At 32.0% G+C, this 25,858-nt stretch overlaps 1 protein-coding gene across 1 annotated transcript in view; it reads left to right on the plus strand.

The window, feature by feature from the left end:
- The window catches only part of LOC132737036 (DNA damage-binding protein 1-like), a 37,964-nt gene extending 14,953 nt beyond the window's left edge, over positions 1 to 23,011 (plus strand). Inside the window, exons 9-28 of the mRNA XM_060724266.1 lie at positions 410 to 493; positions 1,442 to 1,558; positions 1,893 to 1,995; positions 2,608 to 2,680; positions 3,323 to 3,431; positions 4,029 to 4,207; positions 4,546 to 4,709; positions 5,136 to 5,243; positions 7,624 to 7,831; positions 8,250 to 8,345; positions 11,457 to 11,695; positions 13,669 to 13,833; positions 14,437 to 14,531; positions 14,949 to 15,122; positions 15,712 to 15,821; positions 16,826 to 16,911; positions 17,499 to 17,582; positions 18,221 to 18,323; positions 18,797 to 18,920; positions 20,863 to 23,011. Coding sequence (XP_060580249.1) covers positions 410 to 493; positions 1,442 to 1,558; positions 1,893 to 1,995; positions 2,608 to 2,680; positions 3,323 to 3,431; positions 4,029 to 4,207; positions 4,546 to 4,709; positions 5,136 to 5,243; positions 7,624 to 7,831; positions 8,250 to 8,345; positions 11,457 to 11,695; positions 13,669 to 13,833; positions 14,437 to 14,531; positions 14,949 to 15,122; positions 15,712 to 15,821; positions 16,826 to 16,911; positions 17,499 to 17,582; positions 18,221 to 18,323; positions 18,797 to 18,920; positions 20,863 to 20,946 — 2,505 coding nt within the window. The 3' untranslated portion in view covers positions 20,947 to 23,011. The remainder of the gene's footprint in view (positions 1 to 409; positions 494 to 1,441; positions 1,559 to 1,892; positions 1,996 to 2,607; positions 2,681 to 3,322; positions 3,432 to 4,028; positions 4,208 to 4,545; positions 4,710 to 5,135; positions 5,244 to 7,623; positions 7,832 to 8,249; positions 8,346 to 11,456; positions 11,696 to 13,668; positions 13,834 to 14,436; positions 14,532 to 14,948; positions 15,123 to 15,711; positions 15,822 to 16,825; positions 16,912 to 17,498; positions 17,583 to 18,220; positions 18,324 to 18,796; positions 18,921 to 20,862) is intronic.
- The last annotated feature ends 2,847 nt before the right edge of the window (positions 23,012 to 25,858 follow it).

Below are 25,858 nucleotides of genomic sequence, written 5' to 3' on the forward strand. Positions count from 1 at the left end.
AACAAAACAAAATAAAAAACATGAGAAATTTAATAGACTAAGCATACAAACTTATTAAAGGGGAATTGGTCTATTATGGAAAGTTTGTTAATACAATGAATCATAATTATATTGATAGTATTTAGTGTTAGACATAACAACAAACCACAAAATGATTATATACGGATGTTGTTGGCAAGTGTGAGACTACATATTATTTATATAGCACATAATATAATGTTTTAGAACAAAATGTTATTATTCATCATATAAAATGCTTATTCTAAATGATAAAAGAACTTAATTCAATTTTTTTTTCAAGCAACATTTTATAAGAATATCCAAATGCTACATTTCTTATGTTTTTATCAATATTTAGAATACTGATGGAAAATATGCCCTTTGTAAACCTAAGCACTTGAATTTTCAGACAAGTATTGCAGAGTGTATCACATATTTGGACAATGGTGTTGTTTATATAGGAAGTAGACTAGGTGACTCTCAACTCATAAAGGTAATGTTTTAAAAACGTTTTTAATTTTTTTATTTTTTATAAATATTAGTTTTAAATACCTGTATCTAACTTAGGTGCTTAATGCCTTAAAGACATATGCTAGGGTCACATATAGCAGATTGGAAATTACATAATAGAAGTTAATTTTGCTTTGCATGACCTTATATTACAAATATTTAAGCTTACTGACCTCGTTTTCGAGTTATCTGCTATTAATTTAAGAGAAAAATATTTTTATAAGTCATTTCAAGGTCAGATAAGTTGTACAAACTTTCGTAGAAAAATTGCATTGACATTTTTTTGTTCCCTTCATGCATTTTAAGTATATAGACCAAAAATTCTAAAAAAAAAGAAGAAAAAAAAGATGAAAATAGAAAAAATAAACATTGCTTATTGCCAATTTTATTCACGAAAAAAGAAAGTCATAAACAGCGTAAGGCTTTGTTGACCTTGAATAAGCAAAATTTTCAAATTCATTGGCAGATAAAAGGAAAACTCATTATCTTATTCTATTATCATATTCTAAGGCCATGTAATGTTTAAATTAATTCTATGAATGAAAACATCTCACATGTTTTGTAAATATGGAATGCTTGTTGCTTGTGGCACAGCTATTCAGTAGGGGCTTTTTGTTCAAGAATTGGCAATAAAAGATACTATTTCCAGTTAGGAATATGACCCAAAATTGGAAATTAGTTTGGCCAAAAAAACCCTATTTATTGCTGATAGAACTGCTGAATATCTGTTTGACTGATTGTGTATAACTTTGTGTCCCATTGATGTAGATGTATTACTTATAAGCCCCACCTACTAACCTGATCTAAACATGCCACGCACTGTATCAAATCAGTTAATAAATGATAGTTCAGACATGTAACTTCTCTATAGAAAATATAACTTGTAAGTGAGTGTAATATAGGTTGTATAAATAATGATTAATATTTTTAGTTAAACATTACACCAGATGAGCAAGGTTCCTATGTACAGGTGATGGAGACATTTACAAACCTAGGTCCTATAGTTGATATGTGTGTTGTTGATCTGGAAAGACAAGGCCAAGGACAGGTGAACATCTCTTATTTTATCTGTTAAAATGCAATTACTTCTTTACATATATTACATGTGGATAAAAATATTGACAGTTGTATGGCGCTCACATTTATCAAACTTGATATGGTCATCAAAATCTTGAAGTTTATACTAAGCTGTACTAGAGGTGTTCATTAAAATAAATTTTTTTTAAATAAATTCACATTGAAGTTATAAATCGAAGAGTATGATGTATGATAAAATACAAAAAAAATGTCAAAATTTTATAAAAACATAAACATCATTTGTGTGAAAATCGTTTATTATGTTTCAAATTGAGTGGAATGTTTTATTGTTTTTTCCCCTTTAGTTGGTGACATGTTCCGGGGCATATAAAGAAGGATCTCTAAGAATTATAAGAAATGGTATAGGTATTCATGAACATGCAAGCATTGATCTTGTTGGTATTAAAGGTTTGTAGCTCTCTATTTTCTTACAATAATTTCTTAAATCATGATTAACCTTAAAACCTGCTGAATTTATGTGATGAATCTGCTCTACACATCTCCTGGATCTTATCCTGCTTAAGATTTTCTGTCATATAAGGTAGCCATCAGACTAGCTTGTAGAAGAAAACTGTGTTCAGAGCTTCACCCTTACATGAAATCATGCCTGTTGGGACAAGATATAAGCTTAATATTTGTCTCCAGATTCATGCTATTTTTCATGAAAGTTTTTGAAAAAGTAAACATATTTGAAGTAATTTTCAAATGCAAACGGCACTTACAATCCACATAAATTTATAGAAATAATTTGTATTGTACATGTATATTGTATGCACTGTGTATGGGCCGGAGGCCTTTTGTACAACAAAAGCTATTGAATTGAACTGAATCAAGTTTAATCTTCTTGAAATATTTTTGCTCGTCTGGAGGCATGCAACTTTTAAGCCAAGGATACAAATCAACCTAGCAGTAAAAAACTTTGTTTTATTAAGTTATTTTGTTAATATTGTGAACCTTCAACAATAGTATACATAGTTTGGTGTAAATTATCTAATAAAGTATATTGATTTATCTCTGCAGGTATATGGTCACTACAGGTAGATTCAGAACGCTATGATAACATGCTTGTACTATCTTTTGTTGGACAAACAAGGTAAATATACTATCTTGATATGTACATTTTCAGAGTTTTACAGTTAACTGATATATTTGCAGAAGTGTACAGTTAGATGGTATAATTTCAGAGTTTTACAGTTACCTAGTATATTTTCAGAATTGTACAGTTAACTGATATATTTTCAGAATTGTACAGTTAACTGATATATTTTCAGAGGTTTACATTTAAGTAGTGTATCTTCAGAATTCTACAGTTAAGTGGTATATTTTCAGAGGTTTACATTTAAGTGGTATATCTTCAGAATTGTATAGTTAACTGATATATTTTCAGAGGTTTACATTTAAGTAGTATATCTTCAGAATTGTACAGTTAAGTGGTATATTTTCAGAGGTTTACATTTAAGTAGTATATCTTCAGAATTGTACAGTTAAGTGGTATATTTTCAGAGGTTTACATTTAAGTGGTATATCTTCAGAATTGTATAGTTAACTGGTATATTTTCTAAGGTTAACATTTAAGTAGTATATCTTCAGAATTGTACAGTTAAGTGGTATATTTTCAGAGGTTTACAGTTAACTGATATATTTTCAGAGTTTTACAGTTAACTGGTATATTTTCAGAGTTTTACAGTTAACTGGTATATTTTCAGAGTTTTACAGTTAACTGGTATATTTTCAGAGTTTTACAGTTAACTGGTGAAGAAGTAGAGGAAACAGAAGTTTCTGGCTTCAACTCTGAGCAACAAACTTTCCTGTGTGCTAATGTGTTTGGTAACCAAATAGTGCAGGTATATATCTTGAAATCATTTCTATGATAATAAACAAAACTTGAAGCTCTGCTGTAAAGAAACATGTAAAGTCTGTTGTAGGTATAATGTTATTAGATGGGGAACTTAAAATATACTGATGAAGTGGTATTTTACTCACTGTTTCAAGTAGACACTACCATCTATATAAATGAAAGGTTTTAGATGGTGATGCTGAAATCATGCATTTACATGCTCTTATTTGAAATATCTGAAATCTATTTAAATTCCTTTCATTTTGTGGAATATTTATTTCTTAAGCTATTTTAGATAATATTCATTGTTGTTATGTACAGTTTGGTGATACATCATCAACAAATACAGCAATAAGTTGGAAAAGAATATTTTAAATTTACACTGAGGCACACAATGAAGTTGCCTCCACCTTGATAAACTTTTCTTTTATTAGATTGTTCCAATCAGAATTAATTTCAGACTTGGTTCGTCGGACTAGATTTTAAATATGATATCAATGCTAGCTATATCATTTTTGTAACAGATTTGATATATCTTCATTATGAAGTTAATGAATTTCATTAATTGATTATTATCACATTACACGTTACATGATTGTTTCAGATAACTCCACCAGCTGTTAGATTAATCAACACAGCAACGAAGAAGTTGGTGAGTGAATGGTCGCACCCTGGGGGTAAGAATATCTCCCTGGGTAGTTGTAACCATACACAGGTTGTTGTAGCCGCTGGTAGTGAACTGTTCCTCTTAGAAATACAAGCTGGAGAAATCAAACAAGTTAGGTACTATAATATAAACAACAGCTATTGTTGTAATCATTTAAGGTGTTTTATCAATAACTATCCTTTGTAGAAAATTACTAAGAAGTTTGATAATAGTAAAGTTTGATATTTCTTACCTTTGTCAATATGTGGAAGTGGATTTTTTTACTCCGTTACTTGATTTTGAATACTGCTTGGGATAATGCTTGGACAGACATGTAAGGTTTTCCTTCACCTGGTCAGACATTCTCTCCTGTTTAGTATTTTGAATGAATAATTTTTTTTTTGGTTAGATTACCTTTATAAAGACTTGACCATTATATACCATCAGTATTAATTTATGACTTTTTTGTGAACAGTACAACAGTAGTAGAGCATGAGATAGCTTGTGTAGACATTACACCACAAGTTGAGGGACAGAACAAATCAGACATTGTTGCTATAGGATTGTGGACAGATATCTCTGCCAGGATATTAAAGCTACCATCATTTGAGAGTCTTCATGTAGAAATGCTTGGGGGAGGTTTGTTCAATTAGCTCTCATATTCTTTGAATTTCTACTTTGGAATATTTACTATCATTATAAACAGAAATGTTACTTATATAGAATTTATGGTATGATGGCAGCTTGCTAACATGTCGGCCTTGGATTTCAACATTAGTTTGGGTTCATTTTATAAAACTTCTTCATTTGTTTAGTAATGATCATGGGTAGGATTAACTTTACTAAGGCTTTACTCTCCTGAAGGGAAGGTAATCTATTTAGATCCTTTATAAACAAAAAAATTAGTGTTTTTATATTTGTGAAAATTTCACATAAGTTTGTATGGTTTATATTTGATAATATTAAAATTTGATATCCAGACATGTTGACATTTAGCTCCTTCTTGAAACTTTAAGTTTAATGTTAAAGTTAAGACTTATCATATATATATTAATTTTTTTTCAGAGATTATTCCGAGGTCAATATTGATGACAACATTTGAAGGAATACATTATTTACTGTGTGCACTAGGCGACGGGTCACTGTTTTACTTTCACCTCAACATACATACTTGTAATTATAATGCTTCATTTATAAAATGATTAACTTGCTGGAGTATTATAACAGTAGGTGGAAGTAATACTTATGCATGGCCTTGTTGATGTTAATATATAAGCATAATTTGCATGGTGGTATTTATACCCCCAAAAACGAAGTTTGGGGGGGTATATAGGACTCACCCGGTGGTCGGTCGGTCGGTCGGTCGGTCGGTCCAGACGTCCGTTGCATTTTCCTTGTCCGGAGCATAACTTGAAAACTAATGGTTGGAATTCAATATAACTACATACAATGGTCAAGCACATTGAGAGGAAGTGCAGTGCACAAGAACCATAACTCTATCTTGACTAATTACAGAGTTATTGCCCTTTGTTACTTTTCCTTGTCCGGGGCATAACTTGAAAACTACTGGTTGGAATTCAAAACAGCTTCATACAATTGTCAAACACAATAAGGGGACGTGCAGTGCACAAGAACCATAACTTTATCTAAAGTAATTACAGAGTTATTGCCCTTTGTTGCTTTTCCATTGCTTTTTTTTTGTCCGTTGTATTTTCCTTGTCCGGAGCATAACTTGAAGACTAATGGTTGGAATTCAATATAACTACATACAATGGTCAAGCACATTGAGAGGAAGTGCATAAGAACCATAACTCTATCTTGACTAATTACAGAGTTATTGCCCTTTGTTACTTTTCCTTGTCCGGGGCATAACTTGAAAACTACTGGTTGGAATTTAAAACAACTTCATACAATTGTCAAACACAAAAAGGGGAAGTGCAGTGCACAAGAACCATAACTCTATCTAAAGTAATTACAGAGTTATTGCCCTTTGTTGCTTTTCAATTGCCTTCTTTTTTTTGTCCGGAGCATAACTTGAAGACTAATGGTTGGAATTTAATATAACTACATACAATGGTCAAGCACATTGAGAGGAAGTGCAGTGCATAAGAACCATAACTCTATCTAAAGTAATTACAGAGTTATTGCCCTTTATTAGTTTTCCATTGCTTTCTTTTGTCAGGACCATAACTTGAAGACTAATTGTTGCAATTCATTATAACTTCATACAATGGTCCAGCACATTGAGAGGAAGTGCAGTGCACAAGAACCATAACTCCATTTTGACTTATTACAGAGTTACTGCCCTTTGTTTCTTTTCCTTGTCCAGAGCATGACTTTAAAACTACTGGTTGGAATTCAAAACAACTTCATATAATGGCCAAGCACAATAAGGGGAAGTGCAGTGCACAAGAACCATAACTTCATCTTGACTAATTACAGAGTTATTGCCCTTTGTTACTTTTCCATTGCTTTCTTTTGTCCGGACCATAACTTGAAGACTTATTGTTGGAATTCATTATAACTTTATACAATGGTCAAGCACATTGAGAGGAAGTGCAGTGCATAAGAACCATAACTCCATCTTGACTAATTACAGAGTTACTGCCCTTTGTTACTTTTCCTCGTCCAGAGCATGACTTGAAAACTACTGGTTGGAATTCAAAACAACTTCATACAATGGTCAAGCACAATAAGGGGAAGTGCAGTGCACAAGAACCATAACTCCATCTTGACTAATTACAGAGTTATTGCCCTTTGTTACTTTTCCTTGTCCAGAGCATAACTTGAAAAATACTATTTGGAATTCAGTACAACTTCATACAGTTGTCAAGGACATTCAAAGGAAGTGCAGTGCACAAGAGCCATAACTCCATTTTGACAAAATACAGAGTTACTTCCCTTTGATACTTTTCCTTGTCCGGAGCATAACTTAAAACGTATTGGTTGGAATTCAAAACAACTTCATACAATGGTCAAGCACAATAAGAGGAAGTGCAGTGCACAAGAACTATAACTCTATCTTCAGTATTTATAGAGTTATTGCCGTTTGTTCTTTTTCTTTGTCTTTCTGGACTTATTACAGAGTAATTCAATTAAACTTCATCAATGGCCAACCACATTGAAAGGAAATGCAACACAACCATAACTCTATGTTTCAATTCTTTTACAAGGTATTCTGTTACTAGTAACATCCTCATTTCCGAAGCAGACTTGTGGGGGTATTAATCACATTTAGTGATAGTTCTAGTTTAATTTACAAAAGATAAATTTTTCAGTGGCAAGTAAAGTTTTGATAGAAGGCTATCCATTACATAGTGGTTATATCTCTGTAATTGTTGGGTATTGGCCTGAGCTCATATACTAACAATTGATCAATACTTAATTGGTACTTTTTTAAGCACCTGCTTTGACAATATATTAATTTGGGACTTGTTATAAGAGTATAAACTATTTTAAAGAATTTACTCCATTGGTGTCACTCAATAACATTCAGTGACTTACCTGTATTAAATCTTCAACCAAAACTGTAAACTGTGTTATGTTATTTCAGGTTATCTAACGGACAAGAAGAAGGTAACCCTCGGCACACAGCCTACAGTACTGAGGACATTTAAGTCTTTATCAACTACCAATGTATTTGCCTGCTCGGACAGACCTACTGTGATATATTCCAGCAACCATAAACTTGTCTTCTCTAATGTCAACCTAAAAGAGGTCAACCATATGTGCCCTTTAAACTCTGAGGGATATCCCGACAGGTACGTGAAGAGGGTAACACAGACTTTTTAAAAAGAAAACAACAAAAATATCCAATGTTGAAAAGAAACAAAAACCAAAAGTGTACCTAGTGATTCTTTTTCAAGTTTTCTCAGTAATATATTTTCAAAAAAATATTTGAGAAGTGTTGATTACCTGTTACCAAAACAGAATATTATTATTTAAAAATTTAAATTTCTATTTTATCAGCTGTGAAAAATTGTGTTACATTTATTAAAACAAGCGTCTTTTTACATGGATCATTAAGTTAAGTTGTAAATCTATATTGGAAGCATATTACTAGTAATTAAAATTGATATTTTCCTTTTGATTTTTCCGGTATACTTTCATTTATTGTAAATATCTGTTAAAATATAAGATCGTATATTTTAACCTTGTTTGTTTATTTCATATTTCTAGTTTGGCAATTGCAAATGATAACACTTTAACAATTGGAACTATAGATGAAATACAGAAATTACACATTAGAACTATTCCCCTTGAGGAATCTCCCAGGTTTGTAGTTTTCTTGAGCCTCAAATGCATATGCTTTTGTATGGAATTAGTTTTATTTTGTATTTGATTGTTAATCTTAAAATGTTTAGTTGATTGTGAATATTGCCTCTGACTGCTGTAGGTTCAATCAGGGCAAGCATCATCATATTCAGTACATGAGAAAGCTGTCCAGCTACCTTACAGAACATCAGTGGTTCTACTCCATTGCCAGTTTGTGCCTGAAATCCTGAAATAACGTACAGTTAGGCATCCAAGTATTTCTACACCAGTACAGCTGGAAAGTCACCATATGATCTATACTGGGTTGTTCCGATGTAAAGCCCAAACAAACAAAAAAAATGATTAATATAAATAATTTCTGTACCTTTTTAGCTCACCTGTCACAAAGTGACAGGGTGAGCTTTTGTGATCGCTTTTCGTCCGGCGTCCGTCCGTCGTCCGTCCGTCCGTAAACTTTTACTTTAAATGACATCTTCTCATAAACCACTAAGCCAATTTCATCCAAACTTCACAGGAATGTTCCTTTGGTGGTCACCTTTAAAAATTGTTCAAAGAATTTAATTCCATGCAGAACTCTGGTTGCCATGGCAACCGAAAGAAAAAACTTTAAATATCTTCTTTTAAAAAACCATAAGAGCTAGAGCTTAGATATTTGGCATGAAACATCTTCTAGTGAGTGTCTACCAAGTTTGTTCAAATAAAAGCCCTGGGGTCAAAATTGGCCCCGCCCCGGGGGGTCATTGATTTTCCCTATATACATATAGTAAAAACTTAAAAATCTTCTTTTAAAGAACTCAAAGAGCTATGGCTAAGATATTTAGCATGAAACATGTTCTAATGTGTGTCTACCAAGTTTGTTCAAATAAAAGCCCTGGGGTCAAAATTGGCCCCGCCCCGGGGGGTCATTGATTTTCCCTATATGCATATAGTAAAAACTTAAAAAAATTTCTTTTAAAGAACCAAAAGAGTTAAAGCTAAGATATTTAGCATGAAACATCTTCTAATAAGTGTCTACCAAGTTTGTTCAAATAAAAGCCCTTGGGTCAAAATTGGCCCCGCCCCGGGGGGTCATTGATTTTCCCTATATACATATAGTAAAAACTTAAAAAATCTTCTTTTAAAAAACCATAAGAGCTAGAGCTTAGATATTTGGCATGAAACATCTTCTAGTGAGTGTCTACCAAGTTTGTTCAAATAAAAGCCCTGGGGTCAAAATTGGCCCTGCCCCGGGGGGTCATTGATTTTCCCTATATACATATAGTAAAAACTTAAGAAATCTTCTTTTAAAGAACCAAAAGAGCTATAGCTAAGATATTTAGCATGAAACATTTTCTAATGGGTGTCTACCAAGTTTGTTCAAATAAAAGCCCTGGGGTCAAAATTGGCCCCCCGGGGGGTCATTGATTTTCCCTATATGCATATAGTAAAAACTTAAAAAATCTTCTTTTAAAGAACTCAAAGAGCTATTGCTAAGATATTTAGCACCAAACATGTTCTAATAAGTGTCTACCAAGTTTGTTCAAATAAAAGCCCTTGGGTCAAAATTGGCCCCGCCCCAGGGGGGTCATTGATTTTCCCTATATACATATAGTAAAAACTTAAAAAATCTTCTTTTAAAGAACCAAAAGAGCTAGAGCTAAGATTTTTAGCATGAAACATGTTCTAATAAGTGTCTACCAAGTTTGTTCAAATAAAAGTCCTGGGGTCAAAATTGGCCTGCCCCGGGGGGTCATTGATTTTCCCTATATGCATATAGTAAAAACTTAAGAAATCTTCTTTTAAAGAACCAAAAGAGCTACAGCTAAGATATTTAGCATGAAACATGTTCTAATGGGTGTCTACCAAGTTTGTTCAAATAAAAGCCCTGGGGTCAAAATTGGCCCCGCCCCGGGGGGGGGGGGGGTCATTGATTTTCCCTATATGCATATAGTAAAAACTTAAAAAATCTTCTTTTAAAGAACTCAAAGAGCTATGGCTAAGATATTGAGCATCAAACATGTTCTAATAGGTGTCTACCAAGTTTGTTCAAATAAAAGCCCTGGGGTCAAAATTGGCCCCACCCCAGGGGGTCATTGATTTTCCCTATATGCATATAGTAAAAACTTAAAAAATCTTCTTTTAAAGAACCAAAAGAGTTAAAGCTAAGATATTTAGCATGAAACATGTTCTAATAAGTGTCTACCAAGTTTGTTCAAATAAAAGCCCTGGGGTCAAAATTGGCCCCGCCCCGGGGGATCATTGATTTTCCCTATATGCATATAGTAAAAACTTAAAAAATCTTCTTTTAAAGAACTCAAAGAGCTATGGCTAAGATATTTAGCATCAAACATGTTCTAATAGGTGTCTACCAAGTTTGTTCAAATAAAAGCCCTGGGGTCAAAATTGGCACCGCCATGGGGGTCATTGATTTTCCTTATATGTGTATAGCAAAAACTTAAAAAATCTTCTTTGAAAAAACACAAATAGCTAGAGTTAAGATATTAAGCATGAAACATCTTTTAGTGAGTGTCTACAAAGTTTGTTCAAATAAAAGCCCTGGGGTCAAAACTGGTCCGGCCCCAGGGGTGTCATTGTTTTTAACTATATGTGTATAGTAAAAACTTTAAAAAAATCTTCTTTCAAAAAGCCCAATGAGCTAGAGCCTAGATGTTTAGCATGAAACATCTTCTTATGGGTGTCTACCGAGTTTGTGCAAATAAAAGCCCTTGGGTTAAATTGGCCCTGCAACGTTGGGGTGGGGGTTGGGGGGCCTATATACAGGTGAGCGACCTCAGGGCCATCATGGCCCTCTTGTTTTTATTTTGCTTCCAAAAAATTCTTGTTCAGATGACAATTCATACAGCTGCCAAATTTATCAAAAGGCCAAGTCTGGGTCCAGCCAATTCTGTACCATATAATAACAAGTTCTACAACTTTGCATAGTACCAAAAGCAGTAGAATAAATTATGCTCCTTTGCAGAGCGTAACTCTATGTATGATTATAAGATTTGGTTGATGACTCTAGGTCTAATGTCAGGTGAATCCATAAAAGTATTTTACATGATAGTCTGTTGAAAATGTAAATAAAATACAGTGAAAAGATCTAGTAATATATTGTTTTATATATAACAGGAGGATAGCATACCAGGAGTCCTCTCAGACATTTGGTGTGATCTCAATGAGAATGGATGTACAGGACGGTTCAACCACCGCGCCAACACGAACCAGTGCCAGCACTCATGCCTCCTCGACATCAACTAGCAACAATTCTAAGATGGTTTCCACGGGAACCAGTATGATCGGAGAACATTCGTTCGGAGATGAGGTTGAAGTTCACTCGCTTCTAATTATAGATCAACACACATTTGAAGGTAAGGATCAAGATTTTACTTGTACCTTTTGAAAGAGGCTTTTTTAAAAAATGTCCCTATCTCTGTAATTTGCAGAATATTTCATGTTAATTATTAAATATCTCATCAATTAAATGAAAATCAAGGCCATGTTTGACTCATATTTTCGCAATCATTTAACAATAAAATTGTAATAGAAAAGCAAGATGTCTAAAGGCAGGGCTGCAGTTGATTGCAATTGATATTTTATTAGGAACTGTATATTGTTATTTGTTTACTTTAAACTGATTTATTTTAGTTTGATTGTGTTGAACGCTACATGTATCAACTTCTTAAACCTGTAACACCAACCAGCACTAAGCAATGAGTGTAAAGTTTCTGTTCACGGAAACAACAGCTTGCCCTTGACATGATATGATATGCAATTCCAAGATTACTAGTCTGACACATTAACCACTCAGCCACTCATATATTGTTGCTGAACTATAGATAAATTGTGTTTTCAGTGCAAGCACATAATGTGTCAAAACTTGTCATTGTAGAATTGATAGATCCCTACTCTGATCTTTTATTTGAATAATTCTAGATTTAACCACAAACATTGACATGTGCACTTTTATTAGTCCCCTACCGGTTTACCGGAGGGGACTTTAGGTTTACTCTCCGTCCCTCTGTCTGTCTGTCCGTCCGTCTGTCCTTCCGTCCGTCCGTCAGTCCGTCCGTCCACAAAACTGGATCTGGTGATAACGCAAAAAGTACTGTAAATATTTGAATGAAACTTGATATATGGATAGAGGGCAGTATGGAGATTATGCACGTCTTTTTCTTTTCTTCCTATGTTGAAAATTCTGGTTGCTATGGCAACAAATAGACTGAAAATATGGCAAATTTTACACATAACCTGGATCCCGCGATTACGCAAAAGTACTGAAAATATTTTTATGAAACTTGATATATGGATAGATGGCAGTATGGAGATTATGCACGTCTTCTTCTTTTCTTCCTATGTTGAAAATTCTGGTTGCTATGGCAACAAATAGACTGAAAATATGGCAAATTTTACACATAACCTGGATCCAGTGATAACACAAAAAGTACTGAAAATATGTTTATGAAACTTCACATATGGGTAGATGGCAGTATGAAAATTATGCACATCCTTTTCTTATCTTCCTATGTTGAAAATTTTGGTTGCTATGGCAACAAATAGACTGAATTTCAAGATTTCTGATTCTAGTTTTTAAAGTTTTTCACTATAAGTTCTTTATTTCTTCAGGTATTTTCTTCAAACTTTAAATATAAGTTGCTTGTCATCAACCACATCATATGTGACAAGGTTTACAACTCTAGCACAAAATTTATCAGAATGACCTCCCTTGAACTTAAAATTTTCATGAAAAAAACATTTTTTTTTTTTTGAATAACTTCTTTTTCTGAATGTATCTGCTTCAAACGTCATATAAATGTTTCTTATTATCACTCAACATTTGTGAGTGTTCAATACTCTAGCAAGACTAATTCCAGAATTATGCCCCTTTTGAACTTAGACTTTTTTTTGAGAAATTGGTAATTTTTACTCCAACTTCTTCAATCATGATAGGATTTTAAAAATGTTATATTTTGATAACAGGGATGTTTAAAAAATAACTTTAGAGTGTCCTTCAGTCTGTCTGTCTGTACATAAAAACTGTTTCCTGTGATCACTTTTAAAGAACTTTTTCAACAAATTTACTTAAAATAGGAACATAAGTGAATGGCCAATGGCCCTTCAGAATGTTGCTTGGGCTCTTACCGGTAGGGGACTTATGGATTGCTTGCAATACTATGATAATTGCTTGTTAACAAATATGTTGTGGTGAAATTCTTATTGTATCCTCTAATCTGATAATAAGAAATATACAGGTCAGGGAAATATACATTTATGTAGATCTGCACTGTAAATCAGCATGTGGGTTTATATTTAACAAATAATTATGAAAATTGTGTTATTACAGTGTTACACGCTCATACGTTGCTGCAGAACGAGTTTGCTACTAGCCTGATCTCAGCTAAACTAGGAGATGATCCTAATACATATTATATTGTTGGTACAGCCATGGTCAACCCTGAGGAGGCAGAACCTAAACAAGGGAGAATTATTGTCTTCCACTGTCAAGATGGTAAATTAATCAAGTAGTTATATTTTTTTAGGATAATTTCATGGAAGAAAATGATGACAATTGATATCCTTAAAATTTGGAGAGTTTAACTTTATAAATTAAACCAACGTTGATCAGGAATAATTGTTTTTGTCACAGAAAAGATATTTAAAATGTGCCAATCAATTATTTAAAGACAAAAATTAATATATATTTAAATTTGAAATGTTGTTGAGAAAAAGTGGTTATTAAATAGACAATTTGTTGAAGGTTAGATATTTTGCTTGTTTAATGCCACTATCTCACTATAGAATAAAAGTCACCACATGACTGCTCTTATTCAATGAAGAAAACTGAATTTAGTGGTAGATGAAATAAATAGTTCTATTTTCTACAAAGGGCATAATGGTTTTTTGAAGTCAACTTTTCATAGTAAGTTTAATGCAGTAAAACCAGGCCTTAAAATTGATTTGGCAGCTGTATGAATGATCAGATTACATGTCTCATATATTTAAGATAGACCTATCAGGAAAATTTTGGTCTCAATGCATTGATCAGTAACAGATCTTAACAGTTATCATGTGACCTGAAACCCAAGTAAAATATAAATTGTGACATTTTCAGGAAAGGTGACACAGATAGCTGAGGAGGAGATAACAGGGGCTGCCTATACATTGTGTGAGTTTAATGGGAAATTACTGGCCAGTGTTAACAGTACTGTAAGTATATTATATATACCATGCTGAAGTTTTCAACTGTTTTAGTTAAATTATTTTTGTTATCAGTATTCTCAATACTGATTTTGAATTTACTAATATAAAAAAATGGTTTTGAACAAACTTAAAGTAGCAGAAAGTAATACTTCAAAATCAGCTTTGAAAAGGTTTTATATGATGTGAATCTTTCACATTTTATACTTATATAAAATCACTATGTTGTTTGGTATATTTTTTTTCTGAAAGAACTGTTTTAACTGAATGAAATCATTGTGGGTTAATAAAATGCATGAACTTTCATGTTATGTGTATATAAATTTTCAGAAAGTATTAAAGAGTATTTTTGTTAGTAAGAAATTGTTATTGTTATAAACTGTATTTTTAATGGTAATTAAATACATAGTACAATCATATTTTCAGGTACGACTGTTTGAATGGCGTACAGCGGAGAAAGAGTTAAAGTTAGAATGCTGTCATTATAATAATATCATAGCCTTGTATCTGAAGACTAAAGGAGATTTTATACTGGTTGGAGACTTGATGAGATCTATCACATTGTTGTTATATAAATCCATGGAGGGTACTTTTGAAGAGGTAAGATTTTTTGCTCTCCACCTACGATCTTGAATTCTTCATAGGACGAAGCTATCCAGTTAGTTCACAGAAAATCTGTAGTTTTACTCAGGTGACTGAAATAATGGACTTAAATTTTCAAGCAGCCTTTAGACCTTCATAGTTTTGAACTTTAGACCAAGTCAAACAAAGCAAAAGTTCTCTTACTTGCAGGTTTTATACTGTTATAGCTGTGATAAAGTTTAATTAACTACCCATCTCTGTACTTTTATACTAAACTGACTAGATTTAAGACCTAATAGCAGTTCTTGGTTCTACTGTACTTTAGTTTCTTATGTATTAAAGCTAGCAGTAAAAAAAAGCAATCATAAATTCTTCACACAAAAACCAACAGAAATTCTTTACAACAAGAAATAATTTTTCTTTTTCTGACTATGTTTAGTGGCATATAAAAAAATATAAGAACCTGAAATGAAATAATGATAAAGAAATAAAAAAGAAATGTATACTTTTAGATATATCAACAGATATACTGTTTTATAATATAAAATTTTATAAAAAAAAATAAAGTGTTTGTATGTATATATATGTGACAGTTTTGTTATTTCAGATTGCTAGAGATTGCAATCCAAATTGGATGACAGCTGTAGAAATCCTTGATGATGATATATTCCTGGGAGCTGAAAATAGCTTTAATTTGTTCACATGTCATAAAGACAGGTAAGTCATTATTTACATGTGATAAAGACAGGTAAATAATTTGTTCACATGTGATAAAATCAGGTAAATAGTTGCATTTTAAAAAATTGCAGAGTATATATACTACAAGTATATGAAGCATTTGAACTGCTATTTGACTGTTTTAAGTTCTAATTTTAAAGATGATTTTTAAGACCAACAAAAAAATTCTCCCAAAAGTTGAGAATTCATTGCAAAATGTGATTTATTCTTTAAACTGGATGATAAAAATTTGACCCAAAAACATAGCAGAAGTTGTTGTCTAATGTTTTTGAACATTTGATTATTATAAGCATAAATGATTGTTATATGTTATTTCTCTGGTTGTCTGTTTGTCTATTTCATAATTAACTATTTCATGACTGATCTTTTGAATCCCTGTCAAACTTAAATGATACTTTAGCCAAAAGTTTATAAGACAGCATAAAGAAGCTGGGTTTCAGCTGCCTACTTTCAAAGATATTGTCACAGATTAAAATCAGAAAAGGTTAAAGCCAGCAAATTGTGTTAGCTCTTTAGCTTTTGCACTTCTAGAAAGATGCTGTAGATACTCTGGTCTGATATTTATCTAGTTGAGACAATATTATACAAAACTCATATATCAGACTCCTAACGTTTAGATCAATGTGATCACAGTAATAGGTCATTTGTTGGAGCTAGCAATGTCTGGTCAGCTATTCTAACTTTTGAACATTTTGAGGGATATTGACAACACTTTGTTCCAATGTTTATCTCTTAAGATGATGCATGAGCCCCTTTAGGGACCCAAATTTAAGGTCAAGGTAACAGTTAGAGGTCAAATAACTCACAGTCTTAGACTTTTCCAAAGAATATCATAAAACAAGATATTCATTGTAATTCTTGTTGTTTTATTTTCATGAATACAGAATGTATTTCACTTTAAATTTATTTATCACTTTATGCAACAGAATATTTGAAATTTCATATTTTTCACTCATACTTCCTCTCAAATTTTTCTTATACAGTGCTGCAACAACTGATGAGGAAAGACAAAATTTACAAGAAACAGGGTTGTTCCACCTTGGTGAATTTGTAAATGTGTTTAGACATGGTAAGCTTATCTCATTTTACTTTAATATGTGTTGAAAAAGGTTTAGTTGTTTAACCCTTACAATGATAAATTTCTTATATGAACTTCTCCATTCTTCATTCTGGACAAAACTATTCATTATTTGTAGGAAAAGTTTCAAAATTTTTACAGCTTGAGTAGGTAGCAGTGCAGACCATGATTTCACCACGGCACAGATGTGTGGACTGGTCTTGGTCTGCACTGGTGGAATGGGAAAAACAGTGAGGCAGCAGGGAAAGGGTTAAAGACATTTTCATTTTAGAGTTCTTTTACCACAGTTATGCCTGCTTGTTTGTTAAGCCAAAAAAATATATTGATCAAAATTATTTGATTTTTATATATCAGAAAAAAAAATCAAATCAGTTATTATAATCAATTAATTATAAACAGTTTAAAGGTTTCTTGGTACTTAAATTTTTTTAAAGTTTTTAGTTGCTTGATGAAAAAAAGCACTGGTACAGAATCCAGATACTGTTGCCCAGTAAATTGTTTGACTGACACATAATGCTTCTTAAATCAAACAAAATTTCTCAATCTGTTATGGATACAGAGGTATTTTGTATATTCAGGTTCGTTGGTCATGCAGCATTCATTTGAGAGTAGTACACCAACACAGGGTTCTGTCTTGTTTGGTACAGTCAATGGTGCAGTGGGTATGTATGTCCTGTATAGTTACCTGTTAAATCTTTGTTATAATATTACATGAACAAGAAATATACTATTTATTTTGAAGTGGTCAGGAAAGTCTACAATATTGACAAGAAAAACTGTTATGCCCCTTACAATTAAGATTTAATTTTTCATAATTCCTGTATAACTTACTTTTTTCAGTTTATTTGATTAAAATAAAAATGCCAAACACTTCATATTGAATGATACATTTAATTTCATTTATTGTTCTCTTGAGAACAATTCCAAAACAAAATTGTCTGGTTTTAGAGATTATCTCTGCAATACTGTATAAGTGGTTAAGTTAGCGATACAGAAATATCAGTGAATTTCAAAAATTGACGAAAATTGCTTAAAATTGCCTCTAGCATAAATATCAATCAATCTGTCATTAAATTCTACCTTTGCACAATTTGCTAGTATTTCCTAAAGTGAAATGTCTGGAATTTATTATTTGCTAATTTGTTGATGTGCGTAAATATCCACTTATACAGTAAAACTTAAATTTGATATTTTCTTAGACTTGTTTTAAAATTTATTAATGATTGACTGTTGGATGTAGAAAGTTGCAGTGTGTATGTTGGAATCGTAAGCTGTCTTCATTTTATTATTTTAAACACAGGTCTAGTTACACAGTTACCACCAGATTTCTACCATTTCTTACAAGATGTACAAGGGAGGTTGGCTAAAGTTATCAAAAGTGTCGGCAAAATAGACCATTCATTGTATCCTTTCAAATGATGTTCCTTATTCTGATTGTTATATTATAACATTAAAGACATTGACAGGTAAGAATATCTGTACTGGACCCAGACTGCTTTCATGTTGGCGAGTTAACATAATCTTGTGTTTTTCTTTCCATGAATTTCTGACAAGTTATTATTATCATATTATAGCATTTGAGTGTTTAACACCGATTGTTTTACAGGGTAAAACTAATAAATGGCATTGGATATTTAGAATATTAAGATTGAACTGCTAACAGTGTAAGGTGGATACCTACTGCTCATATACAAGTTCATTGGCTGCTTTAAATTTATGGCATATATATATATATATATCAACATTGTTCAAAGTAAACAAATGGTATTTCTTTTTGCTAAAACTAACTTACTAAACAAAGGTAAGAAATATGTTGTGTAGACGATGTTATAGAGAACACAAACAGTAAATAAGAATGACCTTAACTATACATCAGCTGGCGTTCATTTCACACCGAGCGTAAGACCGAAGTCTGTACAGGATTTATTGATGGCGACCTTATTGAAAGTTTCCTTGATCTCTCCAGAGAAAAAATGGCAGAAGTTGTACAAGGTTTACAGGTATGTTGAAAAAAATACAAGAAAAAAACTTAAATGAATTTTCTATTTTGATCTTGTAATACAAAACACTACTTCAACAATTCATTTGTATTTTATTTGATGTAGATGAAATAATAAAAGCTGAGTAAATTCTTGCCTGAAATTACCCCAGAGGTATATAATTAGAAACAGAGATATTGTCTTATCAAACTGTCTTTTAAAATAACATTAATTTTGGCTGAAGGCTTACACTAATAACATGTAGATAACTGTTACAGAGTAATGACAAAGGTTGTCGATGTTAGTTACATACAAGACTTAAAACTAATTTTTGTACCAAATCCATCAAGTACTGTTTGTACTTATAAAAAAAAGATATTTTAAATTACAGATTTTAGAAGTTTATAGTAAATTTCCAGATAAGCTTCATGTTAAGGTGTACTTTATTGTTTTATAAATGAATTAGTAATATATAATATATAATTTCAGATCAAACTGAAGGTATTTTTTTAAGTGGGGCATGACTCCATATGAATTCTTGATAATTTCATTAGGATTACAGAATTTCCACTCTGTTAAATTATTTTATATATAAAGGTAGAATAATAACCCAACAATAATCAAAACACTTATGACTTGTGTTGTCATTCAGTGAAACCTTTAATATTAAATGACTGGTTAACTTTTATAGTTATCGGAAGTAAAAAGTGACCAATTTATTAGCTAGGAGGACTGAGCTTGAAGACTTGCCCACTCAAATTTTTAATGACTTTATGTTCCTGTTTTTATGAATTATTTGTTATCTCTTACCACACTAAATATCTTAAATGGACTTGCTCACCTTTCAATCTGAATAAAATTATTCATCTTTTTTTCTTGGGGTGCGGGGAGTTGCAAATTATGTACAGACTGAAAAGCAAACATTGCAGACCATGGTCGCTACTGATCTTGGTCTGCACTGTTCTCATAGGTATATGCATATGCTGCCAACAGGCGCAGGGTTAACCAATCAAAGTAAATGTTAAGTCAGTTTTCATGTGTGGTTTAAGTAAAGAGTTGTCAATTATTTTGTTATGTTTCAAATTTAATTTTTATTTTATAATTTGTTGTTATTAAGTTATTGTTCAGTTCCATGGATTAAGTATTTTCAATTATGGCAACAAATTAAATAATGTTTTTTTAGAAAATTTTTTTAAAAAAAAGTATTAATTCAGATATTTTATAGTATACATAGATGTAATAAATGTATTTCAAACAAAATAAGTTAGGAGCATCTGTGGTTGAGTGGTTAAGGTGGTTGACTTTAAACCACTTGACCCTCACTGCTGTGGGTTCGAATCCTGACAGTAAGTTTTGATTCTTTAATGTGAGGAAGCTATCCATCTAGCTTACGGAATGTGGGTGGTTCTACTTGTCGGAAATAATTCACGTAGGGTCACCTGAGGTCTTCCTTCACCAGTAAAGCTGGAACGTCTTCATATGACCTATACTGTGTTGGTGTGACGTAAAACCCAATCGAACAAACAATCAGAACGAAATTATGCATCTGAGGTCTTTCTACCCCAGTAAAACTGGAAAGTCGCCATATAACCTATACTGTGTTAGTGCGATGTAAAACCTAACCAACCAAACAGAAAAGGTGTGTTTTAGTGGTTTTTATATGCCTGTAATGTAGTGATTTCTGATAAATGGAAAACAAATATGTTTACCATTGATTATGAAATTTATCACTAATATGAGGTAAAACGAATGTCTCACGAAGATAATTGACATTTTTTTGATGTCAGACATGTACTGGTATTGGTAAATGGAGTAAGAGTTTTACTAACCAAGTTAATAATTCAGAAATCTCTAAATCAAATATAAATTCTCACATGATATATCAATGTTAAAACTAGGTTTATTTTATCGTAATCTTAAATGGTCTTCACTTTATTTCTTGTATTATTTGTTTGTTTCATAGATTGATGATGGTAGTGGAATGAAGAGAGATGCAAATGTTGATGATCTTGTCAAAATGGTGGAGGAATTAACGAGGATACATTAGCTGTTGATTTATGACAAATTGTTAATTATGTGGCTGTATGAATGCAGTATACACAAAGAAGAAAATTTAATTTACCCCTTGATTTTGGGCAATGGATAACAAAAAGCAAGCTTGACAATTGTATCAGATGAAAAAATACCAATTATCGTGAAAAACATTCTAATAACAGAAAAATTCATGCGGCTTGCTCATGCCTGAAATAATACATGAAATTCTTCCCATCAGTAAAGCTGGAAAGTCGCCATATGACCTATACTGTGTTGGTGTGCCCTTAAACCCAGCCAATAAAAAAAACAAAACAAGTTGAAATAAAGCTTTTTCATACCCAGTTTTAAAGTGCCAAAATAGATGATATTGTTTTATGCAAATCAGAACTCTGTAATTAAAACAAACAAAATGTTTGTGTTATATCTACCTATATGATCATTTGTGTGGCCATATGAGAATGATATTTCATACTTTAACATTTATCATGCTATGTCTGTGTGGTCAGAATGTTTTCTTACAGAAAATGAGTGTGTTTTTTCTTGTTATAATTCAATGTCAAGTTTGCTTTTCATCATTTGCCTAAAATTGGGGAGTCTTTTTCTCTCCCTTCTTTGTGTATACACTCTATTTTTGAAAATTGTTTCTGGTCATTTGATTTATTGGATTTCAGTTAATTGGAAGTTGTAAACATTATGAATATCATCTGGCAAATGTTGGTATGAATTATCCTGAGGGTAATAAAGTGCTAAAAGTTTGTATTGCTAGTATCAAATCTTGAAAATTACCAGACACAGAATATGTTCAGATATATTAGTTGTTTTGATCATATAATTATGCAGTATGTTTATATAGCTCAAATTATTATAGGGAATTCTGCATTTGTTAATTTTAATAATTGTGTGTAAGTTGAAAATAACAAATTGTGGCCTTCCCCTTTCTTGTTAAAAGTTGTTATAATATGCTTACTAACATTGTAGTTGTCATGGTGTTTAGACTGGAGGAATGTTCCATCAGATAAATTCTGTCAATTACATTATAAAATTATTGTAAGTGCTAAGGAATTTCCTGAAAGAATTGCCTATGAAAAAATGTGTTCATATTTCAGATATGGCTCTGATATGGTCATATAATTGTATAAATTTTCGAGATTTAGAACATAGTTTTATTACTGAACTTACTAAATTTATGTTATCGGCTTCTCCAGCTTTGAATTTGGGACAGTCCATTAATACTGTCAGGGATTTCAGTATTGTTACTGTAGAATTACGTAGGTGACAGTACTGGCACTAGCTTTTGTTTTATAAGGGGCATTAAATTAATACTACAAAAAATTAACATATTAACTTGATCATAGACTTGTTGTGTGTTGCACACCAGAAACAGTAGTTTTGTATATAGTGAAGGTACTGTTGTCTGTAGAATGACCTCTTGAGACTGTGACCAATATGTCCTTGACCTTTATTTAGTGACCTTTGACCTGGCTGCTTGGGTTGCAGTATGTATCAAAGTGCCGAAATTTGCCATAAACCTCAAGCAATTTTTGATTGTGTTGGGAATTACAATGTATTTATTGTAAATCTTGAACTATATATAGTGATTTTCAAACATTGAATAAGACTTTTTTTTTGCTACATACTCAAAACAGTGTGAACAAGTGTTTTGTTTTTTTAAACAACAAATATTTTACATAGTGCTATCACAATTTACCATCCTGCTCTTGTTATAATGTGCTCCTTAAAACAATTTTTCCTTGTGTTGTTATTTGTATTTTTTGATGAAATTGTATTATTATAGTTGTTTGATTTAACATGCATATTTTTCTCATGTCATTGATATTATAGTAAATCATTTAAATAATTTAATGACTGTTCATATACAAAGGTGAACAAGTTTTGCACTATTTTTCTATGTTTACTACTTTGTATTTTCAAGAGTTAAAGAGTTTCTTCTTTACATATAGATACTTTTAAAGAAATGGGAAAAGATTTGTGTTTGTTTTTGATTTTGTAATTAAGGGACAATTTTAAAGATAGTCTTTCTTTACCTTGTTATTATGTTCCTTGTTCATGTAGTTTAATTTTCAGGACATTTTTTGTTTCTCCACAAACAAGAGATTTTCGATTGTGGATTGATGTTTCTGTACCATGGTCATAAAAGTTCAATACACAATTTAAATAAAAGTAAAGGCAAATTGTGACACTTTTAGTTATCAGTTTTTAATTGCAGTTATACCACAAATATCCACAAACAACACATTGAACTTTTCTCTTATCAAACTCAACAGTATGTTTCCTTGTGTTAGAAATGATTAAAGACCGCCTCCGTGGTCAAGGGGTTAGAGTTGATGACTTCTAATCCAGTTACCTCTCTGGCATGGGTTCAATCCCCAGGTGCTTTTGTAGTTTAGCACAGAGGAAGGTAGTCTAGTACTGGTGTAACTCTCCAGGAACGATGGTTAGGAAACTACCCGCCTATATGACTGAAATACTGTTGGGGAAAAGGCGTAAAATGAAACAAACAAACAAAGTTAGAAATGATTAGGGCTTTCTGTACAAAAATCAGTAAACATGTATCTAATATGTAAACATACATTTCAGATTACAGCTTTGTCTAGATGTCTAAAATTAATGATTTATTTCATATTTTAAATGCTCTTTACCGGGACACAAAATATGTACATGATAATTTACTGAGAATATGTTAAATAGGAAATTTTGTTATTGGTTAAAGAAGTGAAAAATTGCATTACATTTCATTGACATTTTGTGAAAATATCAAATAAAATTGTACATTATGAAAATATTTGTTGTTTATATAACTAATGATATACATAAGTTATGAAGTAATGATATGGGATCTGAAATGTAGTATCATACTGTGGTAGTACAGGGACACCCATACAGAAATGTACTAGTTTAAGAATTAGATCTGCTATGTAAACTATCTTTTATTTAACTTAAAATTTGAAGGTATTTAAATTGCAATAAGTGTAGATGCATGAAATTTGCCATACCACTCAAATGCTTGCCTTATGTTTTAAACTCGACTATCGTGTCTGCTTAAGATATGGTTAGGTTTTGTATTCAACTTCTTATCTCATCGACCACTCTAGATAAATGCTTGAAATGTCACCCATAACTTAACTTTAATCAGATAATATCTTAAACTTATCATTTTTTGAGATCATTCAAGAACATGCATTGTTTTGGACTGATTTATGCACCTGTTGACGTTTAGCGTGTGCACTCTTGTTATCCATTGTTATTGCTTGTTGTTACTATCTGGGCATAAATGTTTTATCTGAGACAATAGACCGTATTCTTGTAAAACGAGCTCTTACTAACATAAAACTTAACAAGTAAGTTAGTCCATACATGCTCTATCCTTAACAGTATATGAATGTAATAATGTAACATAACACAAATTATTGAATACAATTGAAAATTAACAGGATGAGAGAGATGACTGCCAATCACCTTGGAATCTGGTTGGAGCCCTATTGGGCTGATAATGATGTTTCCTCAAATGTCACCATGCCCTGGCATGTTTCAGGAAGAATTTGAGTGCTTCAGCCTATCGATATGACCGAGTAAAGATTATAAATTACAAGGTTTATTTGGTTTAACATGATAAAAAATTTTGAGCAGTTACAGCAATGTTACTCTGTCTCAAGCTAGGGCAACCATCCTCATTACATCTAGACTAAGCTGGAATTTATGTGACTCACTTTGAGCAGGTTGCAACTTGTCATAATATAATTTCGTGGACATGAAATTTTGAGGTTTTGTCACGTACGGAACATTTTTTTGGGTTCTTAAATTTTGTGAACTTTTTATTTTTTCAAAAGGTAAATATGTAATGTGATGCAAAAATTTCAGATCTAAAATTCATGGACTTATCCATTCGTCCCACATTTTTTGGGAGCACAACTCAAAAAGTAAGATATTAAGTGCATTTATTTTATTAGGCAGGACTGCAGAGCACAAAATTGTAGAAAAATTCAATGTCAATAATTGCCCTTTCTTATTTTTAACTTCGTATGTGTACAGAGCTTTTTGAAGAGTGCCAAACACAAGGATTGAAATTACTTCTCTCTTTTTTTTCCTCATACAATTTTGTCCGACCATAACTCAAAGCTTTAGATATATAAACTCAAAATGAAAGGATGCTGTCGACAAGAATAACTATCCAAAACACATTTTTGAAGTTATTGCACATTATTACTTTTTCATGATGAATTTGCAATTTTTAATTTCTTATCCAGGCTATAACTCCAAATGTTTTAGAGATATCAAACATACCAACTTAAAACTTCTTTGGTTAAAGGTCTCGTGTGTACCAGTTGGGTAATTGTCCCATGATGTGTATGTAAGCAAATAAACTACTCTCCTTCAACAACTTTTCTCCTGTTCAGCAGCGATATAGCAATCTGTGACAGCTTCTTGTCATCTGTGGACTTATAAAGGCCTACAGACAAGAATATTGTCTAGAATTTTAAGATAATGAGGCCAATTGTCTTTGGACAGACAGATGAACAAAGCCATTCCAGAATATGTCCCAGTTATTATTGGTATATAACCAGACCACCACTAGGCAGAGCATTTTATGCCCAAAGTGCTTTTTTTTTAATAAGGATGAAGCATTTGTAAGACATGGGAATTTAATAAAGTATTACCTCCTTTAAAAAGTAATCCTCCTTTATAGCTCAAGAAGCTTCATATTTATACAGTTGCTGTTTTCAAATCACCACCATCAAGTAGTTATCTTGTAAGCAAAAATGCAACAACGGATGGATGGAAAGATGCCAGGTGAAGGTATAATATAAGCAAATTTTTTAGGGCATATAATTAATGTACTCCATATAAGTGATCATCCTACGAAGTTGGACAGTTGTAAAACTGTAAAAAATATTAAGGTCATTTGA

Source organism: Ruditapes philippinarum, unplaced genomic scaffold (genome assembly GCF_026571515.1).
Source record: "Ruditapes philippinarum isolate M1 unplaced genomic scaffold, ASM2657151v2 ctg1233_1_1_1_1, whole genome shotgun sequence".
NCBI lineage: Eukaryota > Metazoa > Mollusca > Bivalvia > Venerida > Veneridae > Ruditapes > Ruditapes philippinarum.